The sequence below is a fragment of the Exophiala spinifera genome (assembly GCF_000836115.1).
Source record: "Exophiala spinifera strain CBS 89968 unplaced genomic scaffold supercont1.3, whole genome shotgun sequence".
Classification (NCBI taxonomy): Eukaryota; Fungi; Ascomycota; class Eurotiomycetes; order Chaetothyriales; family Herpotrichiellaceae; genus Exophiala; species Exophiala spinifera.
The window spans coordinates 235,281-259,718 of record NW_015622515.1 but is presented as its reverse complement, the minus strand read 5'-3'; the positions used below and the strand labels follow the sequence as shown (position 1 = coordinate 259,718).

At 50.9% G+C, this 24,438-nt stretch overlaps 12 protein-coding genes across 12 annotated transcripts; 6 read left to right on the top strand and 6 right to left on the bottom strand.

Moving 5' to 3' along the window:
- Window positions 1–498: 498 nt before the first annotated feature.
- PV08_03822 (uncharacterized protein) lies at window positions 499–2,094 on the bottom strand (the record flags this gene model as incomplete). The annotated part of the gene is made up of 1 exon (XM_016378173.1): window positions 499–2,094. The coding sequence occupies one exon, from the start codon at window positions 2,092–2,094 to the stop codon at window positions 499–501; it is 1,596 nt and encodes a 531-aa protein (XP_016236850.1).
- A 2,975-nt stretch (window positions 2,095–5,069) lies between these two features.
- PV08_03821 (GDP-mannose transporter 1) lies at window positions 5,070–6,389 on the bottom strand (the record flags this gene model as incomplete). Its single annotated transcript, XM_016378172.1, has 4 exons — window positions 5,070–5,512; window positions 5,566–5,949; window positions 5,997–6,084; window positions 6,135–6,389. The coding sequence occupies 4 exons, from the start codon at window positions 6,387–6,389 to the stop codon at window positions 5,070–5,072; spliced, it is 1,170 nt and encodes a 389-aa protein (XP_016236849.1).
- Window positions 6,390–7,716: 1,327 nt separating this feature from the next.
- PV08_03820 (uncharacterized protein) lies at window positions 7,717–8,418 on the bottom strand (the record flags this gene model as incomplete). The annotated part of the gene is made up of 1 exon (XM_016378171.1): window positions 7,717–8,418. The coding sequence occupies one exon, from the start codon at window positions 8,416–8,418 to the stop codon at window positions 7,717–7,719; it is 702 nt and encodes a 233-aa protein (XP_016236848.1).
- Window positions 8,419–8,763: 345 nt separating this feature from the next.
- Window positions 8,764–9,462, top strand: PV08_03819 (uncharacterized protein; the record flags this gene model as incomplete). Its single annotated transcript, XM_016378170.1, has 3 exons — window positions 8,764–8,791; window positions 8,967–9,028; window positions 9,082–9,462. The coding sequence occupies 3 exons, from the start codon at window positions 8,764–8,766 to the stop codon at window positions 9,460–9,462; spliced, it is 471 nt and encodes a 156-aa protein (XP_016236847.1).
- Window positions 9,463–9,846: 384 nt separating this feature from the next.
- Window positions 9,847–10,185, bottom strand: PV08_03818 (uncharacterized protein; the record flags this gene model as incomplete). Its single annotated transcript, XM_016378169.1, has 2 exons — window positions 9,847–10,016; window positions 10,071–10,185. The coding sequence occupies 2 exons, from the start codon at window positions 10,183–10,185 to the stop codon at window positions 9,847–9,849; spliced, it is 285 nt and encodes a 94-aa protein (XP_016236846.1).
- Window positions 10,186–10,821: 636 nt separating this feature from the next.
- PV08_03817 (uncharacterized protein) lies at window positions 10,822–11,295 on the top strand (the record flags this gene model as incomplete). Its single annotated transcript, XM_016378168.1, has 1 exon — window positions 10,822–11,295. One exon carries the CDS (start codon window positions 10,822–10,824, stop codon window positions 11,293–11,295), a length of 474 nt encoding a protein of 157 aa, XP_016236845.1.
- Window positions 11,296–12,332: 1,037 nt separating this feature from the next.
- PV08_03816 (uncharacterized protein) lies at window positions 12,333–13,607 on the bottom strand (the record flags this gene model as incomplete). The annotated part of the gene is made up of 1 exon (XM_016378167.1): window positions 12,333–13,607. One exon carries the CDS (start codon window positions 13,605–13,607, stop codon window positions 12,333–12,335), a length of 1,275 nt encoding a protein of 424 aa, XP_016236844.1.
- Window positions 13,608–14,377: 770 nt separating this feature from the next.
- On the top strand, window positions 14,378–14,858 carry PV08_03815 (RING-box protein 1; the record flags this gene model as incomplete). Its single annotated transcript, XM_016378166.1, has 3 exons — window positions 14,378–14,506; window positions 14,562–14,711; window positions 14,760–14,858. The coding sequence occupies 3 exons, from the start codon at window positions 14,378–14,380 to the stop codon at window positions 14,856–14,858; spliced, it is 378 nt and encodes a 125-aa protein (XP_016236843.1).
- A 377-nt stretch (window positions 14,859–15,235) lies between these two features.
- On the bottom strand, window positions 15,236–15,676 carry PV08_03814 (uncharacterized protein; the record flags this gene model as incomplete). Its single annotated transcript, XM_016378165.1, has 3 exons — window positions 15,236–15,424; window positions 15,492–15,551; window positions 15,629–15,676. The coding sequence occupies 3 exons, from the start codon at window positions 15,674–15,676 to the stop codon at window positions 15,236–15,238; spliced, it is 297 nt and encodes a 98-aa protein (XP_016236842.1).
- Window positions 15,677–17,253: 1,577 nt separating this feature from the next.
- Window positions 17,254–19,215, top strand: PV08_03813 (uncharacterized protein; the record flags this gene model as incomplete). The annotated part of the gene is made up of 1 exon (XM_016378164.1): window positions 17,254–19,215. The coding sequence occupies one exon, from the start codon at window positions 17,254–17,256 to the stop codon at window positions 19,213–19,215; it is 1,962 nt and encodes a 653-aa protein (XP_016236841.1).
- A 582-nt stretch (window positions 19,216–19,797) lies between these two features.
- Window positions 19,798–21,163, top strand: PV08_03812 (uncharacterized protein; the record flags this gene model as incomplete). Its single annotated transcript, XM_016378163.1, has 4 exons — window positions 19,798–19,938; window positions 19,983–20,662; window positions 20,719–21,041; window positions 21,090–21,163. The coding sequence occupies 4 exons, from the start codon at window positions 19,798–19,800 to the stop codon at window positions 21,161–21,163; spliced, it is 1,218 nt and encodes a 405-aa protein (XP_016236840.1).
- Window positions 21,164–21,704: 541 nt separating this feature from the next.
- On the top strand, window positions 21,705–23,325 carry PV08_03811 (uncharacterized protein; the record flags this gene model as incomplete). Its single annotated transcript, XM_016378162.1, has 2 exons — window positions 21,705–21,812; window positions 21,868–23,325. 2 exons carry the CDS (start codon window positions 21,705–21,707, stop codon window positions 23,323–23,325), a joined length of 1,566 nt encoding a protein of 521 aa, XP_016236839.1.
- Between the last annotated feature and the right edge of the window lie 1,113 nt (window positions 23,326–24,438).

Sequence of the window (24,438 nt, the reverse complement as noted above, 5' to 3'; positions counted from 1 at the left end):
TTATTTCTCTCACGTACCCAAAAAGAAATCCAATCAAACAAATTTGAAACATTCTTCCAAGAGAGAAAACCCCCCCCTCCACCAGAATCTAGATACCTTCCCAATGTCCCAGAGCCCCAAGTCTCAAAAAGACCGCCCCCTTTTCTCCCCGGTCCCAAACTTGTCAAAAGAACAAAAAATAAAACACAACAAATAGTACAGTCGAGGCTTTTTCTCCTTTTTTTTTTCATATGCTCATTACGACAGGTAGCCGTCATCATACATCGCTAGCCCACGCCAGAAAAAGAAGGAAGACAAAAAACAAGAAATTTTGATAAGTGGGTGTAATCTTATGCTCGAGTTTGGACTTTGTTCTGCTCCAGAAAAAAAGAAGACCCTCGTCACATCACCCACCCATAACCAGACCATACCCTACCATGCCCTACCATGCCATATCCAGCACCCATAAGTTCGTGTTGGAAAAGAGGCTCCTGTCTGTACTAAGCCAACCCAAAGATATTATATGGCAACCGTCTTCATTTCATCTTCGATACCGTTGACGCCCAATCCCTTGACTTCAGACTTGTCCTCGTCGGTCTTTTCGTCCTTGGCTTCAGGTTCAGTCATGACTCTCCCGAGCCGGGTCGACGGGAACTTGTCCGAGTCTGCGCTCTTCAACGAGGATGGAGTAGGCGCGTCGACCAGCTTCTCCGGCTTTCTCGGGATGTTGGTAAACTTTACATCAAGAGGCGCAGGAGCTTCTGCTGGCTTCTCTCGCTTCTTGCCTTCACTAGAGCTCTCCGCAGCCTCGGCAAAGTCTCGTACAACATCGCCTCCGGGGCGGACAGGTTGTGGTTGTGCTATCTCTTCCTGAACACGCGCCAATGGACTACCAACCGCGTGCCTTGGACTGCCTTGGGGACCTCTTGAGAATCTCTGTGGCGATCGGCCTCTGTCCTCGTTACCGGCGACTGGGCTGCCGTATGGCGACTGTCGTCCATTCTGTGCTACACTGTTGGTGTTCAAGCCGGCTGGCTGAGGACGCCTCTTGGGTCCTCGTCGGCCATATTTCTGGTCAGCTCGCCAGCGGAGAATGTCCATGTATGGTGGCTCCACAGTCTCTGTTTTAAATTCCTTCAGTTTTAGCTCTCCTGTTTCTTCGTCGACAAAGACTTTCTCTGTGCTCAGATCATCAGCTACAATGGCCAAAAAGTGAGCCCACGATCGTGCCACGACATATTTGCAGTCGTAGTCTCGTCCAAACAAAATGACCTGGCCCCATTTGCCCGCAGGGCCGGGAGCCAGATCAACTGCGATATTGTTGCCACCCCAGTCTCTGGCCAAAGGAATCCAGCTCGGGTGTGCATACGCTTTCTGAATAGCCTTGGGGGGTTGTGACTCTTGTCTGTCCAGGAGTTCTTGTCGCCAGAAGCGATTGCCGTTTTGAGTCGAGCTGGAGGACGAGGAGCCATTGCTGAGACCCTTGGAGCTGTATTTGCTTCTAGCACCGCTCAAGTACTCTTCGTTCACGACCTTCCAATTTCTCCACTCCTGTACGATCTCTTCGCAGTCGAGTAACATGCAGCCGAAAATGATACCGGTCGGTCTACCGCCTCGCTCTTGACCGTCGTGAATGCTGAGAGATTCGCGTACATCCTGGGGTAGGGTCATGTCCAACTCGTGTTCAAGCTCGTTGACATCATTCTGTGTACATCCTTCGCCTAATTGATCCCAGAGCTCTTCGTAATTGTTCTCCGCCCAACGATCGATTTTCTTCCATGAATGAGAGACGGGCGGAGGTGGAGGTGCACCGTCGGCAAAGTTCTGCATCTGTATCTCGCCAGGAGATACTGTTTCTTCGACCTGAGGCACTTTTGGAGAGGACAGGGATCGCATTCCGGGAGAGTATGGTCTTGCAGGCGATCCGGCAATCTGTGAGGAGGAAATGGAAGGTCGTTTCGATTCGTCGTGGTAGGTTGCCGAGAGGTCCTGGTGTGAGTCGACAGCGCTGGTAGCAACGGAGGTGAGAGGGGCGTGTCGACTTTGGCTGACGGGCACATGTTGGCCTGTTCTATAAGGGGAGTCGTGAGAAGCATGGCGATCATTAGAGGTCATGGTATGCCAGAAGGAGCGCCATGCGGAGGAGAAGCTAGCAGTGTCAATAGGGGAGTGTTGACGCCGAGACAGAGAAACCTACGAGTTTGCCATGACTGGCGATTCCGTCACAGTAGTTGATGCCACTTTGACGGGGTTTGTATGGTGGTTGACGGTGGACTAGATTGACATGGGGGTGATTGTTTGGCTGCGGAATCTAACTGTCGGGCAGTCAAAACAAAGGGCGTCGACGTCGGTGTGGCTGCAGCCGCAAACAAAGGTGAAGGAATTTCCAGCGGTCGGCGGCTTGGTTGAGAACAAAACGAGCGTGAACAATTGCGGCGCACGGAAAGGACTGTTGTTTCTGTTAAAGCAGGTTTTGGCCAGGGAAGAAAAGCCGTCAGATGGGGGAGTCCAGGAGAAGAGTGAGTGGGCTCGGATTGAGATTGATCTGACTGGGGTTTCGCGGATTGGGAATTAGCGGTAGGGTTCCGACGCACGACTGCTTTCGATGCTGTAGCCACTTCTTGAGCCTGACTGACACGCTGACACTGAGAGATCGAAGAGAAGTGAACGTGGCAATGCTGTGGATAAAAAAAGGGACAGGTATGGGCGAGCGACAACAAGTGATCGAGGCACGCGTGAAGACACAACAGTAGGTTATCGTCAATCTGCAGTACAGTACACACTACCTACAATAACACAAGCTGCGACTCCGAGCGCCTGTTCAGCTCGACATGCGCGCCTAGAGACCGGGGCGCCTTGCCCTAAACGTAGGCCTAAACGAAGCCGCGCGCGGGCTTATTGCAGGTCTCCTTGGCGCCTGGCCTGTCACTAATGTATAGGGACCTTTACCTGACTAATATACGTGCCTATGGGTTTGGGCGCCTAATACGGTATATTTTTATATACATACAGCTCCCAGCAGCCTCTGCTCTGAGCGAGGTCTTGTGCCTACCGGAGCCAATTGACGCGTGATCAGCAGTATACCAAGGACGTCTCCGTTGACTTGGGGCAGATTTGCCTATACCTGTCATCATCTGCTGCGAATTTCCATGTCTGCATGCACTGCGCCTCATGGAAGTGCCGATTGACGCGTCAATCGTTGCCTCTTTTCCGTGGGGGACAAAGCTGTCGGCCGATTGTGTGCGGCGGCCGTCGATCATGATACGTGCAGCAGCTGTTCGTCCAACCCTTGTGCGGACTATTCGCATACGAGACGGGATATTGTTGCCCGAGTGTCAGTGTCGAGAGGAATGTGCAAATCGTCGTCGACGTTTTTTATCATTGCATCCAACCGTGTCGCATCTTTTGCCTCTGTCGTGGTTCACGGAGAACAAAAAATAACGCGTGTTGATAGGTGCGTGCTTTTCGTGGCTGCAATCAAGCATTTTTAGACGATGCACACTAAGCCGATAGGCTGAGGGGCCCCTGGGACGATTGTACTGTACAATACAGTACGGAGAACACTACCTGCTTGTAGCTAGGCACTGAGTTGGATACCGTGCCCCTTTATTCCGACAAGTACGGAGCACTGTCCTGCAGCCCATAGAGTATTCTAGAAAGAAAAAGGGGCCAGATACTCTATACCCTGAATTTTACGAGTACTGTATGATAAGGGAGCTGATCTCCTGGCGACTAGTTACCCCGTAGGTTGATCTCCTCTCATGATTTGCCACGCGCGAAGCCTAGGGACCATCCAAGGTGACCACCTACTGTACGAGTACATTATCGTCTGCCTGTCTCGGATCTTTGTACTCGTACTCGTGGTGTGGCTAGGAGGCTCATTGATAGGTGACAAAGATTCCCCCATGTCGTCTTATCAAATACTGTCCCGCAGAGACTGACACAAGCCACAGGAACAATCAGCCTGAGGCCAAGCGAAACTAGGCATGTCGATCTTGTTTCACATCTGATTTCTCGTACAGTACGACAAAGGCAGCATAAAAGATATGTCTACGGAGTAGGCTTCCCAGCTTTGGTCATCCGTGCCTACAGTGGATCGAATATCGCTTGACAAAATCACTGCAAGTGACGACTTACTCGTACGCGTCGGGGCATCTGACACCGTGACACTACAAGCGCCTGAGGTGCCTACGTAGGTCGAGTACGAGTACAGACTTGATGGTTTCTCTTCTTTTTCTGCGCTTTCATCAGCTCACGCGACACCAGTGAGGATAAGAAGGATGACTACGAACCCAAGCAACTATTACCTGGGCTAAGATGAACCTAAGGCTTTTAGTTGGCTGCTTTGGCTGAACTTGACTTCAAAAGCAAAACTACTTGACCTTGTCCTTGTATCCGGATATACAACCCAGAATTCCCTGGCGAGACAAGTACACGTTACTAAACACGTCGACCACCGCCGCCGCGCCTTTAATGCAGGTACACAAGTAATTTCCGTGGTGCATCATGTACTCCGTATGCAAAGTGTTCAAGACAGGTCTAGCCCAAAAAGACACAGACTTGCCGTATGCTTCATTCTCCTATCATGAGAATCGGAATCAACAAAGACTGCCAACCGTTCAGAAGCTTGGAAACGACAGCCGGGAATGATCTACTGGGAGTACTAAACTGCTCAACCTAGCACTTCTTCCATCCATGCCTTAACTGTATTGTAGCTAATCAACTGTGATGCAGTACTCCGTATTCGTAGGAGATACACTCACAAGACTTGAAGATGCTGTAATAATCTTTAATGAACTGGGCCATGACACTGCTGAGCCATTATGGATTTTCTTCGACTCATTTTTCAAAAAAATTCAAATTTTTTTTGAAGACATCAGCCGAAACCTTTTACTCTAACAAGTCTAAATCAAGGAAGAAATCAAGGTTCCGTACTCTCATGAGGGAAACTTTCGTGGACAGCCGGTAACGTTACAAATCTTCCACAAATTCCCCAGCCCAGACGCCGCGCAATGCCTCAAATGCAACAGTCACTATTGAGACATAATACTGCAGAGAACAACTCCACACCAGTAACTGAAATAATCTCTTCATGCTTTTAAACTGTCCCGGGCGCTCTGGCTGCTCGCGCTCATTGGAATGCTCGATGTAGGAAGGATGCCGGTCTTGGGCTTCGCTGATTCCCTGACCTTTGCGACTGCGTACACGAGACCGCTGACAAAGCCAACGAAGATTGCTGAAACACTGGGAATTGTGACAGGAGCGTCGAAGAAAATGAGACCGGATACGGCGATGGGTAGCTTGTTCAGTGCGCCGACCATGGAGTAGGTCGTTGAAGAGGTTGCTCGCACACACCACGCCGAAGTGTATGAGATGAAGATAGAGGACAGACCAGTGAAGATCATCGCGGAGATGATTCCGTTCCTTGACTCGGGCGGGAAGTTCTTGGACAAGTTCAACCCTGACCAATCTTCAGCGAGGAACGAAGCAATCAGGAGGACGGGGATGGTCAGCAAGTTGTTGTAGAACATGGCTGGACAATTGTTAGCACGGTCTTGGTCAATACCTTGACGACCAGGCACTTACTGTCGAAGTCCTTGAAGTTGGTGAGCTTGATGCGCTTGCGCATGCCCAAGATATACGCAGCAGTAGACAGACAATTCGCCAACATCCAAATATAGCCTGCATTCAGTGTTGCCAGTTGCTGGGCAGTGGCAGAAGATGCTGTGCTGGCAGACTCCAAGACGTGCTTGATGTCCGCCCAAGCAGCAATGATCGAGCTAAGTACCATCAAGCCAAAGGAGAGAAGGGCCATAGGCGAGACGGAACCACCGAACCACAGGACCTCGCCGTATGCGATCAGGATGATAGTCAGGTTCTTGAAGATTGTGTAGACAGGAATCGAGAGATATCGGATGGCCTTTGTGCTCGTGTAAATCATGCCGATGAGAAGGAGCGAAATGGGAAACCCTGCACATGTCAGCATGCTCTTTCCGTTGGGGTCCATCGCAGCGTACATTTCCTCGCCTCATCAGACTTGAAGTCCCGATACGTGATGACACCGGCACTCTTGCAAGATTGAATGGCCACAACGCAAACAATGGCCTACCGGTCGGTCAGCGGCGGTGGTGTACGTAGTCATGTCAACAACAAACCTGAACAGCTAAAAGGAAAAAATTGAGGTTGTAGTCGGGGAACGAAAGAATGTATTTGTTAGAGACAGTCATCAGAATCGAAGAACCGCAGTAGCAGACGACGGGCAAGATGGGATTGTTCTGCCAGTTGTTCGAGCGATGCGGCGTATAACGGGGTGTCGAGGAAGAAGGCGAGCCACCGAGGCTTCGCCCTTGCTTCTCTCCAAGTTCCATCTCGTTGCCCTCGAGGAATCTCTTCTTCTCTTCCTCGGCCATCTTTGTTGCAGAGTTAGGTATCCCAACGGTCGACCGACAGAATGGATTCGGGGGTCGAAGGGCGGTGCGGTTGGCGGGTTCGAGAACAGGTAGAGGAAGGAAAAGTCCTGCAATGTTCTTCGGGGTCACAGAAGAGATAAATCAACCAGAATGAGAAGTGGGAAAGCACGATTTCATGGGAGGAAGTGAATCCAAGGGCGTTTGCAGGTAGAGTGGATGCCGCGGGTTGCAGTTGGGAGAAAGTTTGTAAGTGAAGGAGGGAGAAAAGGAGACACGATTAACGTGAGGGCATGCCGCAGCCGAAGGACTCAAGCGAGTTATGGCCCACGAGCATTGAACATCCTTTGTGGCTTGTACAGCAATACCTGACGTGCGTCAACCAGGATGCATTTTCAGGCTCGGGCTGAGCGTATAGTTCAGCTGAGCGGTCTTGTTCATCAGCCTCTAATACAATCTCCGTTATCTATCACTTTGCTTGTGTCCACAGTGTCCACCGCATTTGCATACCGAGTGCATCTACTCAGATCCGCGCTCCAGGAAACACCTTCAGCAGTTACTCTGGCTACACAAACCCCCTGAATCTGCAATTCCATCTCATCAAAGATAGCTTGCAACTGCAGTACCTCTGGCATCGCCTTTTGATTGCGCAGGTCCTTTCAACAACTTGAACAAAGCTGTCGGTCACTCACGAGTTGCAAGCTGAACTTTTCCTGGGGTGGGTCGACTAACAATAAGTGCCAGCAAGTGAGGCTAAGAGGACCGGAAGCGCTCCGGAACTGTCCTTGGTTTGCAGATAAAGCTTAAGCGGCACAAACTGGGTCTATATAGGCTTTAATGCCTATTAAGATGGGCGCTAGAACTTATGTATGAGATCCCTATCCTCGCCTGTCCATACCTAAGGGTACCGGTACCTACTGTACCTACCTGTATTCGATAGGACACTTCCAAGACTTTCACACAATCTCAGTTAACACTTTTGCGAGTCACCCTTTATCTCTACTCTTACTAATAGTAACTGCCTCGTAGTCTTACAGAATACGATATTATAGCTGTGTTATGCCCTAAACTGGAACTCGCTTTTGGGGTCCGGGTTCCATCGCAATGCTACGAGAGCACAGTAATGTTTTGCACTATTGGACATTAGCTTTGTGTGTCTTTTTAACCTTTACCCTGGTATGGGATACACGACGTTCTAGATTCGACCAAAGCCCCAGATCTGGTTATGAGATTTGTCGTCCTTGGTTTTCTCCAAAGGCACCAATCTTCACAGAGCCCGGCGCTCCACAGATATGACTATTCCTTCAACACGCTCTGGTTTAGAGCTCCTTTAGTCCCAGTCGTCGTCGGCATCTTCAATCTGCTGCTTGCGGCCTTGGATACCCCTACGACCTGCCCGCCTCCTGTCAGAGCCATTATTGGCATCATCGTCGTCGTCATCGCTAGCTTCGTCGTCATGAGCAAAAAGAAGCCGCTTGCGTAGGATGGACCAGCTCATAAGCGCTTCTTCGACAGCTCTTGTTACATTCATGCTCCCCTCTTTTCCGTCCCAACACAATCCTTCAAATCCGGTGATTCGGCCTTTGACAACTCCCTTGACGAAACCAATGACACATGGCAACACTCTCACCCCAAGCTTCTCAACCACAAACGGGCAGTTTTTGACATCGACTCTGGCAAACGCGACATCTGCATTGCCATATTCAGCATGCTTCTCTGCAATTATCTGACAATGGGTGTCCATAGTATTGCACCTTGCGAAGTCAGGGTGCAAGAAATGCACCACGGCCCTCTCGTGTTCGGTAGTAAAGCTCAAAGCCTGATCATCACTGGTGAGCGTGATGTAGTGATTTTTCGAGGTATTGAATGTCGTGGTGGTCTGAGTAGCTGCTGATGCGCTTTTCAACTCATTCAGCCTTTGAGTGCGATATGAAGAGTCATCTTCATCTTCAAGCGAAGCAAGCAATGCGTCGGTGTCATCTTCCTCTGGCTGTGAATTGCGCGGACCGCCCTGTTCCGCTGGTGAATCCATGTTGCCTTTCCCCGAGCGTCACCTCTAGAGAGCAATTGATTTTCTGACTATAAGCATGTCGTATCCATGCTTTTTGTGGTATAAATCTCGACGAGCCTTTGTGCGACGATCGACTCTGGCTTGTAACACGGGGCCGTGCAAGTAATGTTCACCTCGTACGTGCACTGCGGAGTATGAAGGGGTGTCTGTAACATATTGCATTTGCTCAACACATTGCTCCGCCGTACCTTGGCGCCAAGACTTTCACCACAATCAATTTTGATAGCCTCACAACCCAACCTGGATTCGCAGCCGAGACGACAATTTCTACAACCATCCTTTCCAGGCGCAACAACAGCAGCAGAAATGGCGCCACCAACACAGAAGCCGTCAGGTACGACAATAACCCCCTTGCAAATTTCCTGCAGAAGTGGTGGAACAACTGGGTGCAGCAGAGGTCGAAGTCGGAGGAACTGCTTGCGCCTTTGAACGCTCGATTAACGGACGATTTTGGATGGTGGTTTTGGAAACTAGATGTGCCTTTTCGCTGACAAGTTCCTTCTCAATAGGCTCGAAGTCCAAGAAGCCAAGTGCGAAAGCCAACCAGGCCGCCAAAGCCACCCTCAAGGGCGTAAGTCTTCAACTCGAGACGCAAGCAGGAACAGCCGCTCATGTAACTCGCAGGTGCACGCCAACAAGGCTCGCAAGATCCGCAAGTCGACGTCGTTCCACAGACCGAAGACTCTTGTCCTCTCGAGATCGCCCAAATATCCCCGCAAGTCCATTCCTCATGAGACCCGACTTGACCACCACAAGGTGCTCGTCCACCCTCTGAACACCGAGAGCGCGATGAAGAAGATCGAAGAGAACAACACGCTGGTCTTCATTGTGGACGTCAAGGCCAACAAGCAACAAATCAAGGATGCGTTGAAGAAGTTGTACGATGTGGACACTGTCAAGATCAACACCCTGATCCGGCCTGATGGCACCAAGAAGGCCTTTGCCAGATTAACGTCAGACGTGGATGCCCTGGACATTGCGGCTACGAAGCTGTCGATTGTGTAAAGTTGGCAATGTGACCAGGGTTGGCGAATAGCGACGGGGCAGTTTCTCCTGTTTTTACGTTTACAGGGTTCAAGCATTATCGAGCATGACTTATCATCCAGCGGGAAGAAGAGTGTGAAGCTCGACATGGAAATAGTCGAAGCATGACCAAGGCTCTAGGCAGGCGTGCATCCGAATAATGCAAAAAGAAAAAATATTTATGAGCAGAATTTTTTTGGTCATGACGACGCCGTGTTGTGTGCCTTGCCAAACGAGATATGGTGTTGTTACAGGGCAGGACAATTGAGCCCGCCAGGTCCATCCATCTGAACTCATGCATGCCTTCCGCATAGAAAGGGCTGCTGACCGTCGAATACTCGTACAAAGTTTCCCAACCATGCGAAATCATTGCTGTGCCCGTAGCTTTTCCAGGTGCTGTAACACTGCAAGGTTGGAGTCCATAAACCTGTTGACACAGTTCGACATACAAGACTCCTCTTTGCTGGCAAGTTTGCCGGAAGATATTGAGCCGGTGATACACTTCTTGAAGCACATTTCAGTCAATTCGTGAACAGCTGCATCATCCACGGTCAGCAGAAGCTCGAAGCCACCACAAGCATATTCCTTACTTTTCTGGATACTTGATCGTTGGCTTTCAGTCTGGATGAAAGTCTGAAGCTGCTGCTTCTCGGCATTGCTCAGGTGTTGGAGGTCCTCCGCACTGACATTGATATCGTCGTCCATTGTGTCTCGGGGAGGCGCTGTGGCAAAAGGGAATTGAGTAGAATGAAAAGAGTCCTGCGTATGTGAACCTGCGACACTCCAATCCTAAAATGGCGATGCTGAAGCACTGCTGAAGTTGGTGGTACCAAGTATGGCAATATCAAATTTGGAGGTCCGAGACCTGCGCACTGCACTTGACAATTCTGTTTCGCTAGGCTTCGGCACTCTTGCCGCTTTTAGAAGTGGCGAGGCTCTGTGTGGTCAGCCTTGCGTAAACAGTGCTCTGAGCGCTGCGGTTCAAAATGAAGCAGCGTCGGAGCATCTCTGGATTTCTTCGAGATTCGGCGCCCAAGTTCTTACAAAGGACTTTAAACAGGAACATTGATCAGACAGCGAAATCTTGCACAGACTTGTCGTCGCTTCGAGAGTGCGAGTGCGGTATTTGGCCGCTGCTTTTGTCGCCCCAACGACTCCCCGCAAGAATTTCTATGGTAGCCTTGTACGAACGAGTTGCAACTCCGAGCGCCTGCCTTTTCCAAGCACTTACTTTTACCTGTAGCCCGTACTGTCTCACCTCGCGAGGAGTCTTGGAAACTTACTGCTCAATCTACAACGTTTTGCCCTTGCTTGCGACGCTTCCAGACACCCTCCAGCACAATGCCTCCGATCCGCTCACGCAACTCGCGTAAACCCCCGCCCGCAGGTTTCGACGACATCGAAGACACGCTCCTCGAGTACGCCAACAAGATGCGCGACGCCCAGAACGCTTCACACGAGGGTAAAAAGAAGCACGAAACAACGTGGCCCATCTTCCAGATATCCCACGCTCGGTCCCGGTACATCTACGACCTGTACTACGAGCGCGAGGCCATCAGCAAGCAGCTCTACGACTGGCTCCTCAAAAACGGGTATGCCGACGCCAACCTGATCGCCAAGTGGAAGAAGCAAGGCTATGAAAAGCTCTGTTGCCTGCGGTGCGTGCAAACCAAGGAGACGAACTTCCAAGGAACGTGTATCTGTCGTGTCCCAAAAGCGAGTCTACGCCGTGAAGAAGGTGAGGGAGGAGGCGGCGGTGGCGCCGGGATACAATGCGTCAATTGCGGCTGCAGAGGATGCGCGAGCAGTGATTGAGAGAAAAAGAAGCAATAATCTCCTATCTGGAAAGTCACCCCTTACGTGACAACGAACTACGGGCCTTCGAGGTTTGCCCACCGTGAGACCCACACCGAAAAACAAACAAGCGACTGTCTATTCTTCATCAAGACACACTAATATCATGTCTCTGGCACCATCAAACGACGTGCGTACATATCGAAAAGAGATTCGGTGGCGAACGACGCTCCTCAGATTGAGCCATCTGTGCTCGGGGGATTCAGGTCTGTCTGGTTATTCCCAGGACCATTTGCGCAAACGGTCAAGCTTTCCGGCGCGCTGGTCTGCATGAACCCTTTCCTCCCTGTAATGGTACCTGCATACGCACGCACTCACAGCAACGAAGCAAGCAAGCGCCAGCTACGGCGGAAATCGTTTGTCAGCCAGACAGCCGGCCGGCCGAACAGGACTCAGCTGCGTAAGGCATGCTTTGATATGTGCCAAGAAGTGGGATGCGGCGCTCCCCTAACTGTGGCCTGACTATCTTGTCGGAGTCTGCCCTTTGAATACTTTGGCCTTCTGCACGAATGAGCCTCCATATCTGCGCAGATTCGTCATAACACGACCACTCGATCCACGAATGAGAACCAGGGCATTGTTTTCCCGCAAATTATCCCTCACTTTAGCGAGGCAATACAGAGAGGCGGGTCCGAAAAGAGCGGGAAACATGATCACTCGAGTTCAGGCAGGGTGCAGGGGTTTAAGATGAAATTTTCGCTTGCTCTCGAGCAATGTGATCCTATCCATAGTTTATCTGAATGAGAGACAAGTACATGAGAAACCGGCCAGCCGGCCATCACGATAGACAATACCAAATCAAATGAAATCCTCCTTAAATGAATGTCCATGCCTCCGTAGCTTTTGTTGGAGATTCGTGCTTCTAAGCTATCCATTACAGCCCCTCGCAGCCAAGGGCCCTTCAACAAGCCGTAGCAATGACATGTTTTCTCCTCATCCAAAATTCGGGAGGTTGATTAAACATCATTGCCATGATGGGTTCACCCATTGCACCAAATCTAACCCCTCGTCGTGAGATCCAACTTCAGAACTCGTCTCAAATCATCCTCCAATTGCTGCGCACTTGGTTTAGCACGGTGGTTCGGCATTTGCTGTTGTTTCGAATATGGCGAATCCAAGGGAGCAGCAGTGTTATACTGTGGTATGTATTGCGGTGTGTGTCGTCGTTGAGTCGAAACTGGTGGTGTAACAGCACTGTCAGAGGACAATTCGGCGTACTCTGGCTCGCTCTGAGCACCATAAACGTTTCTCAAGCTCGACGAATTAGGTCTCTTTGGAGTCTGTATCTGCGTGGGTTGATACTGATACGGCATTTGTGGGAAGGCTTGTGGGGCACCGTAACCGCTTTGGTCTTGCTTGAACATGGTTGATGGTCCAGATGTATGGCGAACAAGAGGAGGACCCTGATTCGGGGCCGGAGGTGGCTGATATGGAGCTCTTGCGTTGAAAGGATTGCTCATGTCTTGGACAGGCTGGAAGTTGTTGTCGTGAGGTTGCCCACTCGACTTCATTAGCAGTCGCTTCAGAGCGTCGGTTTTCGCCTTCCGCTCATGCTCGTTCATGGATTTACTGGGCAAAGACGTCGACCTAGTCGACTTCAACGCCTCAATACGGTCTTTGTAAGGTGTCGCTGAAAAGGCACCGTCTTCACCTGCAGCCGATGCTCCATCCAACTCGAATGGAAACATGGGGTCGCCGTCGCGAGGCGCAGGTGATCCAGAGGCAGGGCTGCCGTTGGAAATGGACATGTTGCCTGAGCGGGCTCCAGGCGTGTCGCCTCGAGGGGTGGCCCGCGCTTGGCGAGCGGCGTCGAAGAGGAAGTCACACGGCGTCGTTTCTCGCTTGTTAGGCGAGGCGGTAACCTGTTGCGCGGCAGGGCGAGTATCGGCGCTAGCCTCGTCACTGATTTGGGATGTAAGAGGTCCGGCTGCAGGCATCGACTTTGAATAAAAACTCGGTAAAGGCAACGCAGAGGCGGCTGGAGATTGCTGAAAGGTAGCCCCTGCGTAGGCGGCGGGTTTCATAGGAGTGGCTTTCATCTTGTCGTGTTTTCCCACAGAAGCGGCGGTATTTTGAGCTGATGAATTCTTCCTTGGATGGCCTTTTCCATTGTTCTTGACCGCATTACTGGCTGGGGAGTTGTTGCGCTGATGTTCGGTGGGCGCACCAACATCTGACACAAAACCATCGTGCGGATTGCTTGGACGGTTCTTCTTCCCGGATCGGCGGCTGCCTTTGGCATGGGTATGCGAAGTGCTCTCGATCATAGACATTGTAGTAGTGTTGTACTTTCAGGCTTGATGAATCGGCAGCCTGTGGACCTTGAAGACAGATATGGAAAATGCAGAACGCTCAGATAGCGATATCAACGCACTAAAGAAATAGGGACCTTGACCAAGGATTTTCGAGGTCAACTGGTGTCTATCTTGTACGTTTGCGATGGGGGGAGAGCGTAGCGCCTTGGATACTGTCGTCGTGTTTGTGTAGAGGATTTGGCAGTGGTAGAAATGGTAGTGCTCATTGTCCTGAGATGGGAATTGTACTGAGAGGAGGTTCCAAGACTAGCTGAGCGCAAGAAACGAGCGGTCGTCTAGTAGGAATGCGATTGTGATATAGAAGAAAGCGAGTAAATAGGGGAGACGATGAGTTGTCTAGTGAAGCTGATGAGAGAAGGTCGAGCAAGATGGTGATCTGTGAGTGAAGTGACGCAGGCAACGGGAAATGATCAAGGCGCAGCTTATTAGGGACGTACAATACAATGAATGGCGGAGGCATTTTATCATTGGCGGAGGCCATTGCAGAGTCACTCACTCATCGCCCACGCCACCGCTTCCCTTTGTCTGAGACTCGCAGCACTCGCAGCCTCGTTACCCTCAAATTACTTTCCCATACTTCATTGTGACACAGTTGCCTTGTACTTTACTCGAATTCCCTCCGCCTGCCTTCCTTTGCAAGACTTCGCCTACGCCGTGACCAAGCCTGCCACTGCCCTGGACCTCTCCCCGCACTCCATTCTCTAACCTTACCGCGGACCGACTACATCATGGCCGACGTCGAGATGCCTGATGCTGCCAACAACGCATCCGAGGAACCCAAAGGAAAGGCTACAGTCAAGGCATCCAAATCAGCAGCCGCGGACGGAGATAGCAAGAAACGGTTCGAAGTCAAGAAGGTTAGACTGCAAATGTAACAAGACCACTCTGAGTGATGTGACTAACAAGCAACAGTGGAACGCCGTTGCTCTATGGGCGTGGGACATCGTCGTCGACAACTGCGCCATCTGCCGGAATCATATCATGGATCTATGCATCGAGTGTCAAGCAAATCAGGGTGCCGCGACAACGGAGGAATGCACCGTGGCTTGGGGAATCTGCAATGTAAGAGCAGACACGAGTTTGTGGGAACTCCGCTGACAATGAATCTAGCACGCCTTCCACTTCCATTGTATTTCTCGCTGGCTAAAGACAAGACAAGTCTGCCCACTGGACAACCGAGACTGGGAATTCCAGAAATATGGCCGTTAAGAGTGTTAAGAGCGGGAGATCTGAGATGCGTCAGGGCTTCTCGTTCGGGCAGACTTCACAGAGGCACGTCCAAAGAATTTAATTATGATTCATACGTCAACTCATATAGGCTTTGAACCCGCAACGGAAAAGCCAAAGAAGCATGGAAGTGGTGGATTTCCGGAACGACACTGCGATATGACTGCCATAGCTTCAACCGCAAGTTGCAGGCTCTCATGCAAGAGAAGGCCAAGGGATTGTGCCATTGATTCATAGCCGCCCTCATGAGAGGGGGGGATCTGGAATCTACGGCTGATCGTGTATCAAGCCACATAACAAGGCAATCGGTTCTTTAGCAGAACTGAAATGAGAAATGAGACGTGACCATTGAACATCCATCACTTTCCTGGTACAACGATCCCACCGGGTGGCAGTCTCGCCTTTGACCCTATCCATGGCTGAGGATGCTGGTTATAGACTGGCCAGGGGGGGACAACCAGGAACATCGCAAAGAGCGTGCCTATGACACCAATCCACATTGTCAAATAGAGATCTTGCAGTACGTAGCCAGCCAGAAGAGCGATGACCTAAGGATTATCATCAGTAGAGCGCTCGGTTTGAGGATGATGGCATTAGTGGCAGCGGTGCACGTACAGATGACAGGGTGAGAACGACAGTAGAGATCGTCTCAGCAAGCCGTTGACCATGAAAATCCTGTGCACATTGTTAGGGCGCTTGATTGAGAGCAGTAGATATGTCGGCTATTAAGCGATCAAGAGACAGAGACGTACAATTTGACCTTCGAATAGGTCTTGTAGCTGATTGAGGATCGCATCCATGACTCGTCGGGTGAAGGGGCACAGCGCAGAATAGATGTTGCTGTGTGTCGAGGAATGAGGCCTTTTATTTTTGACTGGCCAACTGAGCCGAGCTTGCAGGACACTGCCGTCGCTTTTCTCTCCTGTCGTAGATCAAGGCGCTGGTGGTGGTTATGAATAGGAATGGTCGAGGAAATCGTGAGGTGGGAATGCATGGAGGCCAGATGGCGTTGAAGAGCAACAAATTACATAATCATCGCTGCAAGGCTTTACGAGTACGAGATACCTCCCTTACTACCCACCTACCTACCTTACGTATCCTTTGAGGACCACGTACTATCCGCAATACTAACCATGTAGTCATGATGACTGCCTCATTACGTGCCGTTGGAAAATTAGGTCCCTACAGTCATACGGAAGGGCCAGGTTTGTTGTTTTTGCGGCCTCATCATGGGGTCCATGACTTGAGAATTAGTGTCATGTTTCAGTCTACTGCAGACGGGATATATCAAATGATGCATTCGTGGAGTGAGCTACTGTTGCCAGCTTCGGCAGGACGGAACCAGTGCGATGAGTTACGATGGCGAGTCAGGAAACAAACGAACCAAAACTTCCATGCTTCCTGGATGGCGGGGATGTGAGAAGACGCGCTACAAGGTTCTCATACCCGAGAGAGCATGGGTAATTGCATGCACTGGGAGATCCGGGCCTGGTACAGTACGAGTCCTCCTAAAGCTTGTCAGCTTAGGTACCTAATCAATAAATGAATGCCTAAGGCTACTCGGCACGAGCCAATGGTTCCCCCGCCCACGCCTAAACGACTCCTGAATTCCCCCCAAATGGCGTGTAGTCTAGTGGTCTGGCTGTGACGTACTCTGCGCTAACAAAAACTGCCCAACCGGAGTCACCCAACAGACATCAGTCAACTTGATTTTGTTTGGGCGATTCGGCTACCAAAAAAGTCTTTCCTCTGCTCGTGCATCCACCACTGCTTTCGTGAGGTATTTTGGCTTTTCACGACCATTATATTCCTCTTTTTCTCCTCATACTCTTATTGAGGGCCTTACTCCTGCTAGGGAACAATCTTCGAACACGCTTCTTCGGGTCAACTCTACCCATCAACTGCAATCACCAACGTGTTGTCGACCACGGACAACACTCCATCTGCGCTCAATCCACTCGATACCTACCTTTTCACTCTTCGCAAGTGTAGGAAGGCTGCCACAGCTCTTCCTATCTCTGCAGCACTCCTCCTCCACGCTGGCGCTCGATCGCGATTTTCACTTCAACGCCTTCAAGTTGGCGGGCCTCAAGATTGCCTCCGTCTCCTGCATCCGCCCTCTGCTAGGCACGGGCATCGCATACATGTTCTTCTGCGGCACCACCACTCGACCACCATAACTGGCCCTTCAGTTTCCACAATTTTCTGGCCAGAAAGAGGCCGGCCAGATTTCACTGTTAATTGGATAGACGAGAAGGAGACGGCATTTAACGAGATTCGGATCTTCGGTATTGGCAAGCAAGACACTGCTGTTTTTGAAACCTAGCTTTCAAAAGGGATAGAGCGGCATATACGGTGCCTTCGAGACTCAAGCAAGATGTCGTCTTCCGGATCGGTTCATGGTCAGGAGCGGATGGACAGCCGCTACAGCACGCCTGTGCCGGAGCTGGATGACCATCGACGACACCGAGGGTTGACCCCAGCACAGAACCCTGTGGCTGTGCCTTTTGTGGAATTGCAACTTCCCAGTCCGCCAGCCGGCCCTTTGGGGGAGCACAATCTAAATGAGGTTGACTCCGCATTGCTCAGTACGCCTGGACATGACAGGAACACCATCGCTCGTGACTTTGAGCATGCTATCATCGATGACGACAACAATGATGACGACTTTCAGCCTCCCCAAAGGCGAAACTCAAACCGTCCTCGCCAGATGACCAACAGAGACGGGCGTCCACGCATGATCATCCCGAAACATGATCGTTCTCGCGATAGTTCCTCTTCTCGATCAACGTCCCCGGCAAACTCCGTCGAGGCTTTTGCCGAACCACGACGTCGTCAACGGGCTAATACGGCTGAGAGTGTGTCGTCGTCGCTGATTGACAATATTCGTCACCGTGCTGCCTCCATTGGCACCAACACCAGGCGGCCGACGCTCAGTGATGCCAGCCTCCCAGGTGGCCTAACTCAGCGAACTGATCGCGATTTCAATGATGACGTGACTTTCCCAACCGACGAGGAGCCTGGGAAGACCTACAAGATCGATTTCGAAGAGTTAGAGGAGTATGTGGCCCTGTGCGCGCAGGGACAATTCCAGGACGAATATCAGCCTCAGGCCATAGGAGACGGCCGTGTGTTTGAGGACCTCCGAAGTCGCGGTCAGTCCGGGGAGGTGCCAAATGCCCTTCTTAATGGAGACAACTTCTACGAAAAACCGCTCTTTCACCAGGACACCAATCCAAGCTCGTGCTCGGACGAGAAGTTCGGCCTGCAGAAGACCAGCCATCTGCAGCCATCCAACCGCTTTTTCCTTTTCACCTCTGAGTTGACTCAAGGCAAGAACGTCAACAAGTTGGGCGACTTTGTCTCTGATGGCACCACCTTCAGAGACCTCTTTGATGTCGGTCCAGACGGTGGTGTTTGGTGGCTTGACGTACAAAATCCCACAAAGTCTGAACTCGAGGTGCTGGCGAAAGCATTCAAACTCCATCGCTTGACGCGAGAAGACATTGAAACCCAAGAATCTCGGGAGAAGGTCGAGTTGTTCTCCCAGTACTACTTTGTATGTTTTCGCTCGTTCATCATGGACCGCGCCCATCCAGACTTTTTGGATCCTATTCACATTTATATTGTTGTCTGCGGCGATGGCGTTTTAAGCTTTTCGTACCAGCCAAACCCGCATGCAAAGAATGTGCGCAAACGGATCGCTAAGCTCGGCGACTTCTTGAGCCTGGGGCCTGACTATATTTGCTACGCGATGATCGATGACATTGTGGATACCTTCGCTCCCATCATCCGCGAGGCGGAGCATGAATCTGAGAATATCGAGGACCAAGTGTTCATTGCTCGTGAGGATGACTTCCTCGCCCTACTTCGACAGATTGGCGAGTGCCGCAAGCGTGTGCTCAACATGATGCGACTGTTGGGCGGCAAGGCAGATGTTATCAAGGGCTTCGCCAAGCGATGTAACGAGCAGTACGAAATCGCTCCCCGAGGCGACATTGGGCTGTATCTCGGCGATATCCAGGATCACGTCGTCACAATGATGTCCAATCTAGGCCACGTGGAGAAGATGTTATCTCGATCTCATGCCAACTACCTGGCGCAGCTGAATGTCGACAATCTTGTCAAAGGCAACAAGACGAACAAAACGCTGGCAAGAATTACAATCATCGCCACAATCCTGGTGCCGCTGAATCTGATCACGGGCTTGTTTGGCATGAACGTTCACGTACCGGGTGCCGGTGGAACGTCGTTGCATTGGTTTTTTGGCATCGTCGGGGGAATTGCTGCTTTTGTTTTCACATGTCTACTGGTTGCTAGACGAATGGGAGCAATCTAAAGAGAGTAGTGGAGGGTGCAAGTTTGGATTCCCGGACTTCTTTGATTTTTGTTTTGATTGTTTGATCGGTTTGAGTTGATTTATCTGGCAAGTCAGGAAGATTTGTCCCGATATGAGAAGAGAGTGGCCAGAAAGTTGGTACATCGTTGGACTGTGATCTTCTAATGAGTGGTATAGATGCAGAGTGGCTCAGTGCGTGTTAGTACTTTCTTATAAAGTGGAACAGAGATAGATTATATAGGTACTTAGAAGTTATATGTCGATATAATGCTTACAATACATCCCCGGCGTCCCTTTGACCTTCAGTACCGTAGGCAATCAGAAGCGCACCATATCTGGGCTACTTATTTGATACTTTCGTGGTCCGTAGTGGAGATGCTCATGCCCGTGCACCGTTAGAATACTCAAGCCCCTGCCAAGATGACGCCTCGCATTTGACTTCATGCCAATTTTTGGAGCAACTCCGGTCAGACTGCGACCACCGTGACCTTTTCCTCTACCCGATGCCCTTCAACAAGGTCCATCTTGTCCCCTCTCCGCCTACTTGCCTCTCAATGAGCAGCATGATAATTCAGAGTCACAATGGACGGTGATCCGGCTGTCGAGCCCGAGGTTGACTCTTTCAGTCTATTTCTTCCGCTCCCTTATCGAGTTGCAATCATTGCTGTTCTGGGAATTTGGGCATGGGGCCTGAACCTTCACTATCTTCACCTTGTCAGGATTGTACGTTCATCGCACCGTGCTCTTGCTCCCACTGACTTGTACAGGATGTACCCGCTCTCATACGATACCCTGCCCGCTCAGGTCAACAGTCGTTGAGCCATCATCACTCGACATATAAACTAGCAACGCTGTTGACTCTTCCTCTAGCCGGATCGATTCTGCTGTTCTGGTTTATAACGCGAGGTGACAGGCACACTGCGCTATCATGGCAGATCCTCCCACAGTCGTACCTCTTATTCCTTGTGTTGTGCTTCCTCCTTCCAGTTAAGCGCATGTCACGGTCCGGTCGTGTACACTTTCTCTCGACGCTGAAGAGGATAAGCGTGGGTGGTTTGGCGGAAGTCCAAGATGGGAAGTTCGGTGATATACTCCTGGCGGATGTTCTCACGAGTTATGCGAAGGTGCTGGGAGATCTTTTTGTCTCTACCTGCATGCTCCTCTCTCGAAGAACAGCGAGCACGGCCAAGCCTGACCGGGGATGTGGAGGAGCATATCTTGTCCCGCTGATCATCAGTTTTCCCAGCATGATACGTCTCCGACAGTGCCTAATCGACTATTCTCGGGTTCGTCGGAACCGCACGTCTACTTCTGGATGGGGGGGACAACATTTGGCCAATGCACTCAAATATGCTACGGCCTTTCCAGTCATTTTCTTGAGTGCTTTACAACGAGGTTACGATCCGACGACATTTCACATGACTGAAGCCGGGCTGTTTAGACTATGGTATGGACTCGTTCTCGGGGCTCATGGCCAACCACGCTAACCTTGTACGTTCTCAGGTTGCTTTTTGTTTTTGTCAACTCGTTCTATTCGTTCTATTGGGATGTTACCAAGGACTGGGATCTGTCATTGTTCTTGTCGAGCCGGGAGAGGAATGACCCCGAGCATCCCTACGGTCTACGAAGACACCGACACTTTCACGCCAGGGAACTGTATTATACCGCCATTGTGATAGATCTTCTTCTGCGTTGTACGTGGAGCTTCAAGCTCTCTCCGCATTTAGACCACTTCAATGATCTCGAGGGTGGCATCTTTCTTATGGAAATCCTGGAAGTACTGCGCCGTTGGATGTGGATATTCCTCCGGGTTGAGACAGAATGGGGTGAGTTGTTCGTGCTACTTGATCGGAGCCCTGTACTGACATATATAGTCCGCAATAATCGCGGTCCCCCTTCAGATGATATACTATTGGGAGACTACGGTGGAAAGATAGACGAGGATTAGGCCTACATTACTTGGCCGCATGTATAAAGCGTAGCTGATGGCGGTGTCGAGCAAGTTGAGCCATTTGGTAGGTTGCTGAGCTGTTGAGAGGAAGTTCTTCTGGTACCTGGTACTTCCTCGCCCCTGCACTCGTTTTTTCCTATACGCGAGTCCCTCTACCTGTCAAGTGAGCAGTTACGGTAGTCATATAAGATATATCACGCGAGTTGAACCAACCGTAATAAGAGTAGCGATAGAGTCTGGTCGATGCGAGAGATAATTCGGACTCCTAGGGCGCCGATCTGGCCGGGGCTTTCTCGTCTAATGCAGGTACGGAGCGCAATATGGATACGAGTACGGAGTACGGAGAGTTTGACTTTGGGCGGTGGAGAAAAGGTTGAGACTGCAAACACATGCTCTCAGCTTGAGCTTCTCCCCCACCGCCTCTTGGGAAATAATCAATAATGCCAAACTGTCCACATGATTTTTGACCTGACACCGACGCATTGAAATTCACAGACCTTGTTCGAGTTGGGCGTTGCACAATCGCTCAGCGGACAACATGGCAAAGACGCACTCCGAGTCCTCAGAGGACTTTGAATTCATCGAGACTCCAGCTGCTCCTACGCCCGAGCCTCCTACCGAGGACTGCGGTGTCCGCACCACCGCTGTAGGTTGAGACATGTCCCAATGTGTCTGGCCGGCGATTTGCTCACACTTTGCAGTATCCAGCTATCAAGAATGCGCCTCTACCGGCCGATGCAGCGGGCAGCGAGTCCTTCAACAACTATCTTCTCATCGGCTTGCTTATCGGTGTGCCTGCTTACATGGCCAGACAAGTTCGTGGTGGATTCTACACCACCATCTTCCTGGCTATCTTCACCTCGATCCCCATCTTGATGGCGTTTTGGACTGTGGCATCGTCCATCTCTCCTAGGAAGAACGAGAAGGTACGATACCCCGGCCGACCGGTCGAGCACTATCTGCACTTTCGTGAAGAGGAGGACAGAGCCAAGTACCACGGCAAAAACCGAATTCCAATGGAAACATTCCATGAGATGTACTTTGACGGGAAAGTGGACTTCAAAGGAGATTGCCTGGAGATGTTGGAGTACAGACATGACTGGGCCAGCTGGAAGTTCACTCTCAGCCTGATGAAATTCTTCTTCACCGGCATGATCCCTGAGGTCATCATGCATACCCGGTCTCAGGACGAGGAACAAGTACGTGACCACTACGACCGTGGCGATGATTTCTACAGCTGGTTTTTGGGTCCGCGCATGATCTACACGTCCGGCATCATCTCTGATATCAACCGGGAGGAAACTCTCGAAGAGCTTCAGGATAACAAGCTCGCCATCGTCTGCCAGAAGGTCGGCGTCCAACCGGGTGACAAGCTCCTCGACATCGGCTGCGGCTGGGGAACATTGGCCAAGTACGCCAGTGTGAACTACGGTGCTCACGCCACTGGAGTCACGCTGGGCCGAAACCAAACCGCGTGGGGGAATAACGGTCTTCGCAAAGCGGGAATCTCTGAGGCTCAAAGCAAAATTCTCTGCATGGACTATCGAGACATTCCGGTGCCCGAAGGTGGGTACAAACGCATCACCTGTTTGGAAATGGCCGAGCACGTGGGTGTTCGGCATTTCTCCAGCTTCCTGACACAGGTGTACAACATGCTTGACGACGACGGTGTTTTCTTCTTCCAAATCGCCGGTCTCCGAAAGGCGTGGCAATACGAGGACTTGATCTGGGGATTGTTCATGAACAAATACATCTTTCCAGGTGCCGATGCTTCCACACCGTTGGGCTTCGTGATTGACAAGCTGGAAGGAACCGGTTTCGAGATCAAAGCCGTCGACACCGTCGGCGTGCACTATTCTGCGACTCTGTGGAGATGGTACCGCAACTGGATTGCCAACCAGGACAAGGTCAAGGCGAAGTATGGTGAACGGTGGTATCGCATCTGGGAGTATTTCCTAGCATATTCGACCATCATCTCTCGCCAGGGCAGCGCCACGTGTTTCCAGATAACTCTGGTCAAGAACTTGAACAGCACCCACCGCATCGAAGGCGTCCCGAGCCAATTTGGACTCGATGGAGCTCTCAAGGCTGGACTGGCACACCTTGCGTCGGTGAAGGGTGGCATGAATGGAGGTGTACCTGTCAAGGGCGAGAATTGATAAGAAGGATTCGGGAGGGAAGTTGGTTCACTTTTGGGCGGGATGTGGTAGATTGTGTTGATCACTCGATGAACCAAAAAGAGCCATGCTTGCGCGATGAAAAGGCCCAGACGAAAAGTATAGAATAAGAAGTCGTGTTATGCGGGTTCAGATGCACACCTATGTACGGAGTACGTAGAGATGTCGGCTTCCTCGATAGCGTGGTAGCTGAACACGAAGGTACAGGAAATAACAGAAAGTCACGGCAATATTGTTCCTAGCCAGAGTTTTGTCCTTTGTAAAGGTTGTTGTGGTATCTTGAGAGTAGATTTGATGTATTCATTTTCTTCTTTTGCGTTTTGCCATGTGAGATGAGATTGTAGAGAAATCGATCGGTCTATCAAACAGGGTTGATACCCGATGTGTGATTGACGTAAGTACAGTACAGTAGGCTCGGCAAGCTACCTGGGTGAGTAGGTAGGTACGGAGTACGGCATGAAGCATTGACGACGGCCCGAGGTGACTGAGTGAGCGAGCGAGCTGGCTGTGGCTTGTACTTGTTACATAGTATTCTACTCTATTGTATATGGTGGCCACTGCGACTACGGGCAGGGAAGGATGACATTTTTTTTAGTTTAAGGCGCTTTGCATGTCAAACTAGTACAGAATCTGTCCCAGCCAGTTGGTGACCATTGATGAGGCTGTCACTGTTGCCCGGTCGTTGGTCCAACGGGAGAGAATTTTCGGTTTCTTCTTCCGCCGTCCTGGTTCTTTTCGTGCACTTGATTCCTTTTTTTCTTTCACATGTTCTCCCCCTCACTTTTATGAGCCCGAGGATAGCGGCGGGGAGGGCGATCCGATGTTCATGTCGTGGAATATGCTATTCTATCAACGTCGGTCCGAGACAGTATCATCAGGAGTCAGGACGCCCGCTGCCCCCACCACCACCACCACCTCCTCATCCTCCTCCTCCTTCTCTTTTCCTTTTCCTTCTTGGTCCGGACGTGGATCGGTAAGTGGGTGAGTGAGCGAGTTTCGGATCTCTGGACCAACGTGGAATGGGAGATGGGAGATGGGGAATGGGGGTGGTGTGAGGTGTGAGGTGTGAGACGACGTGAGACGGGGGAGGATGTG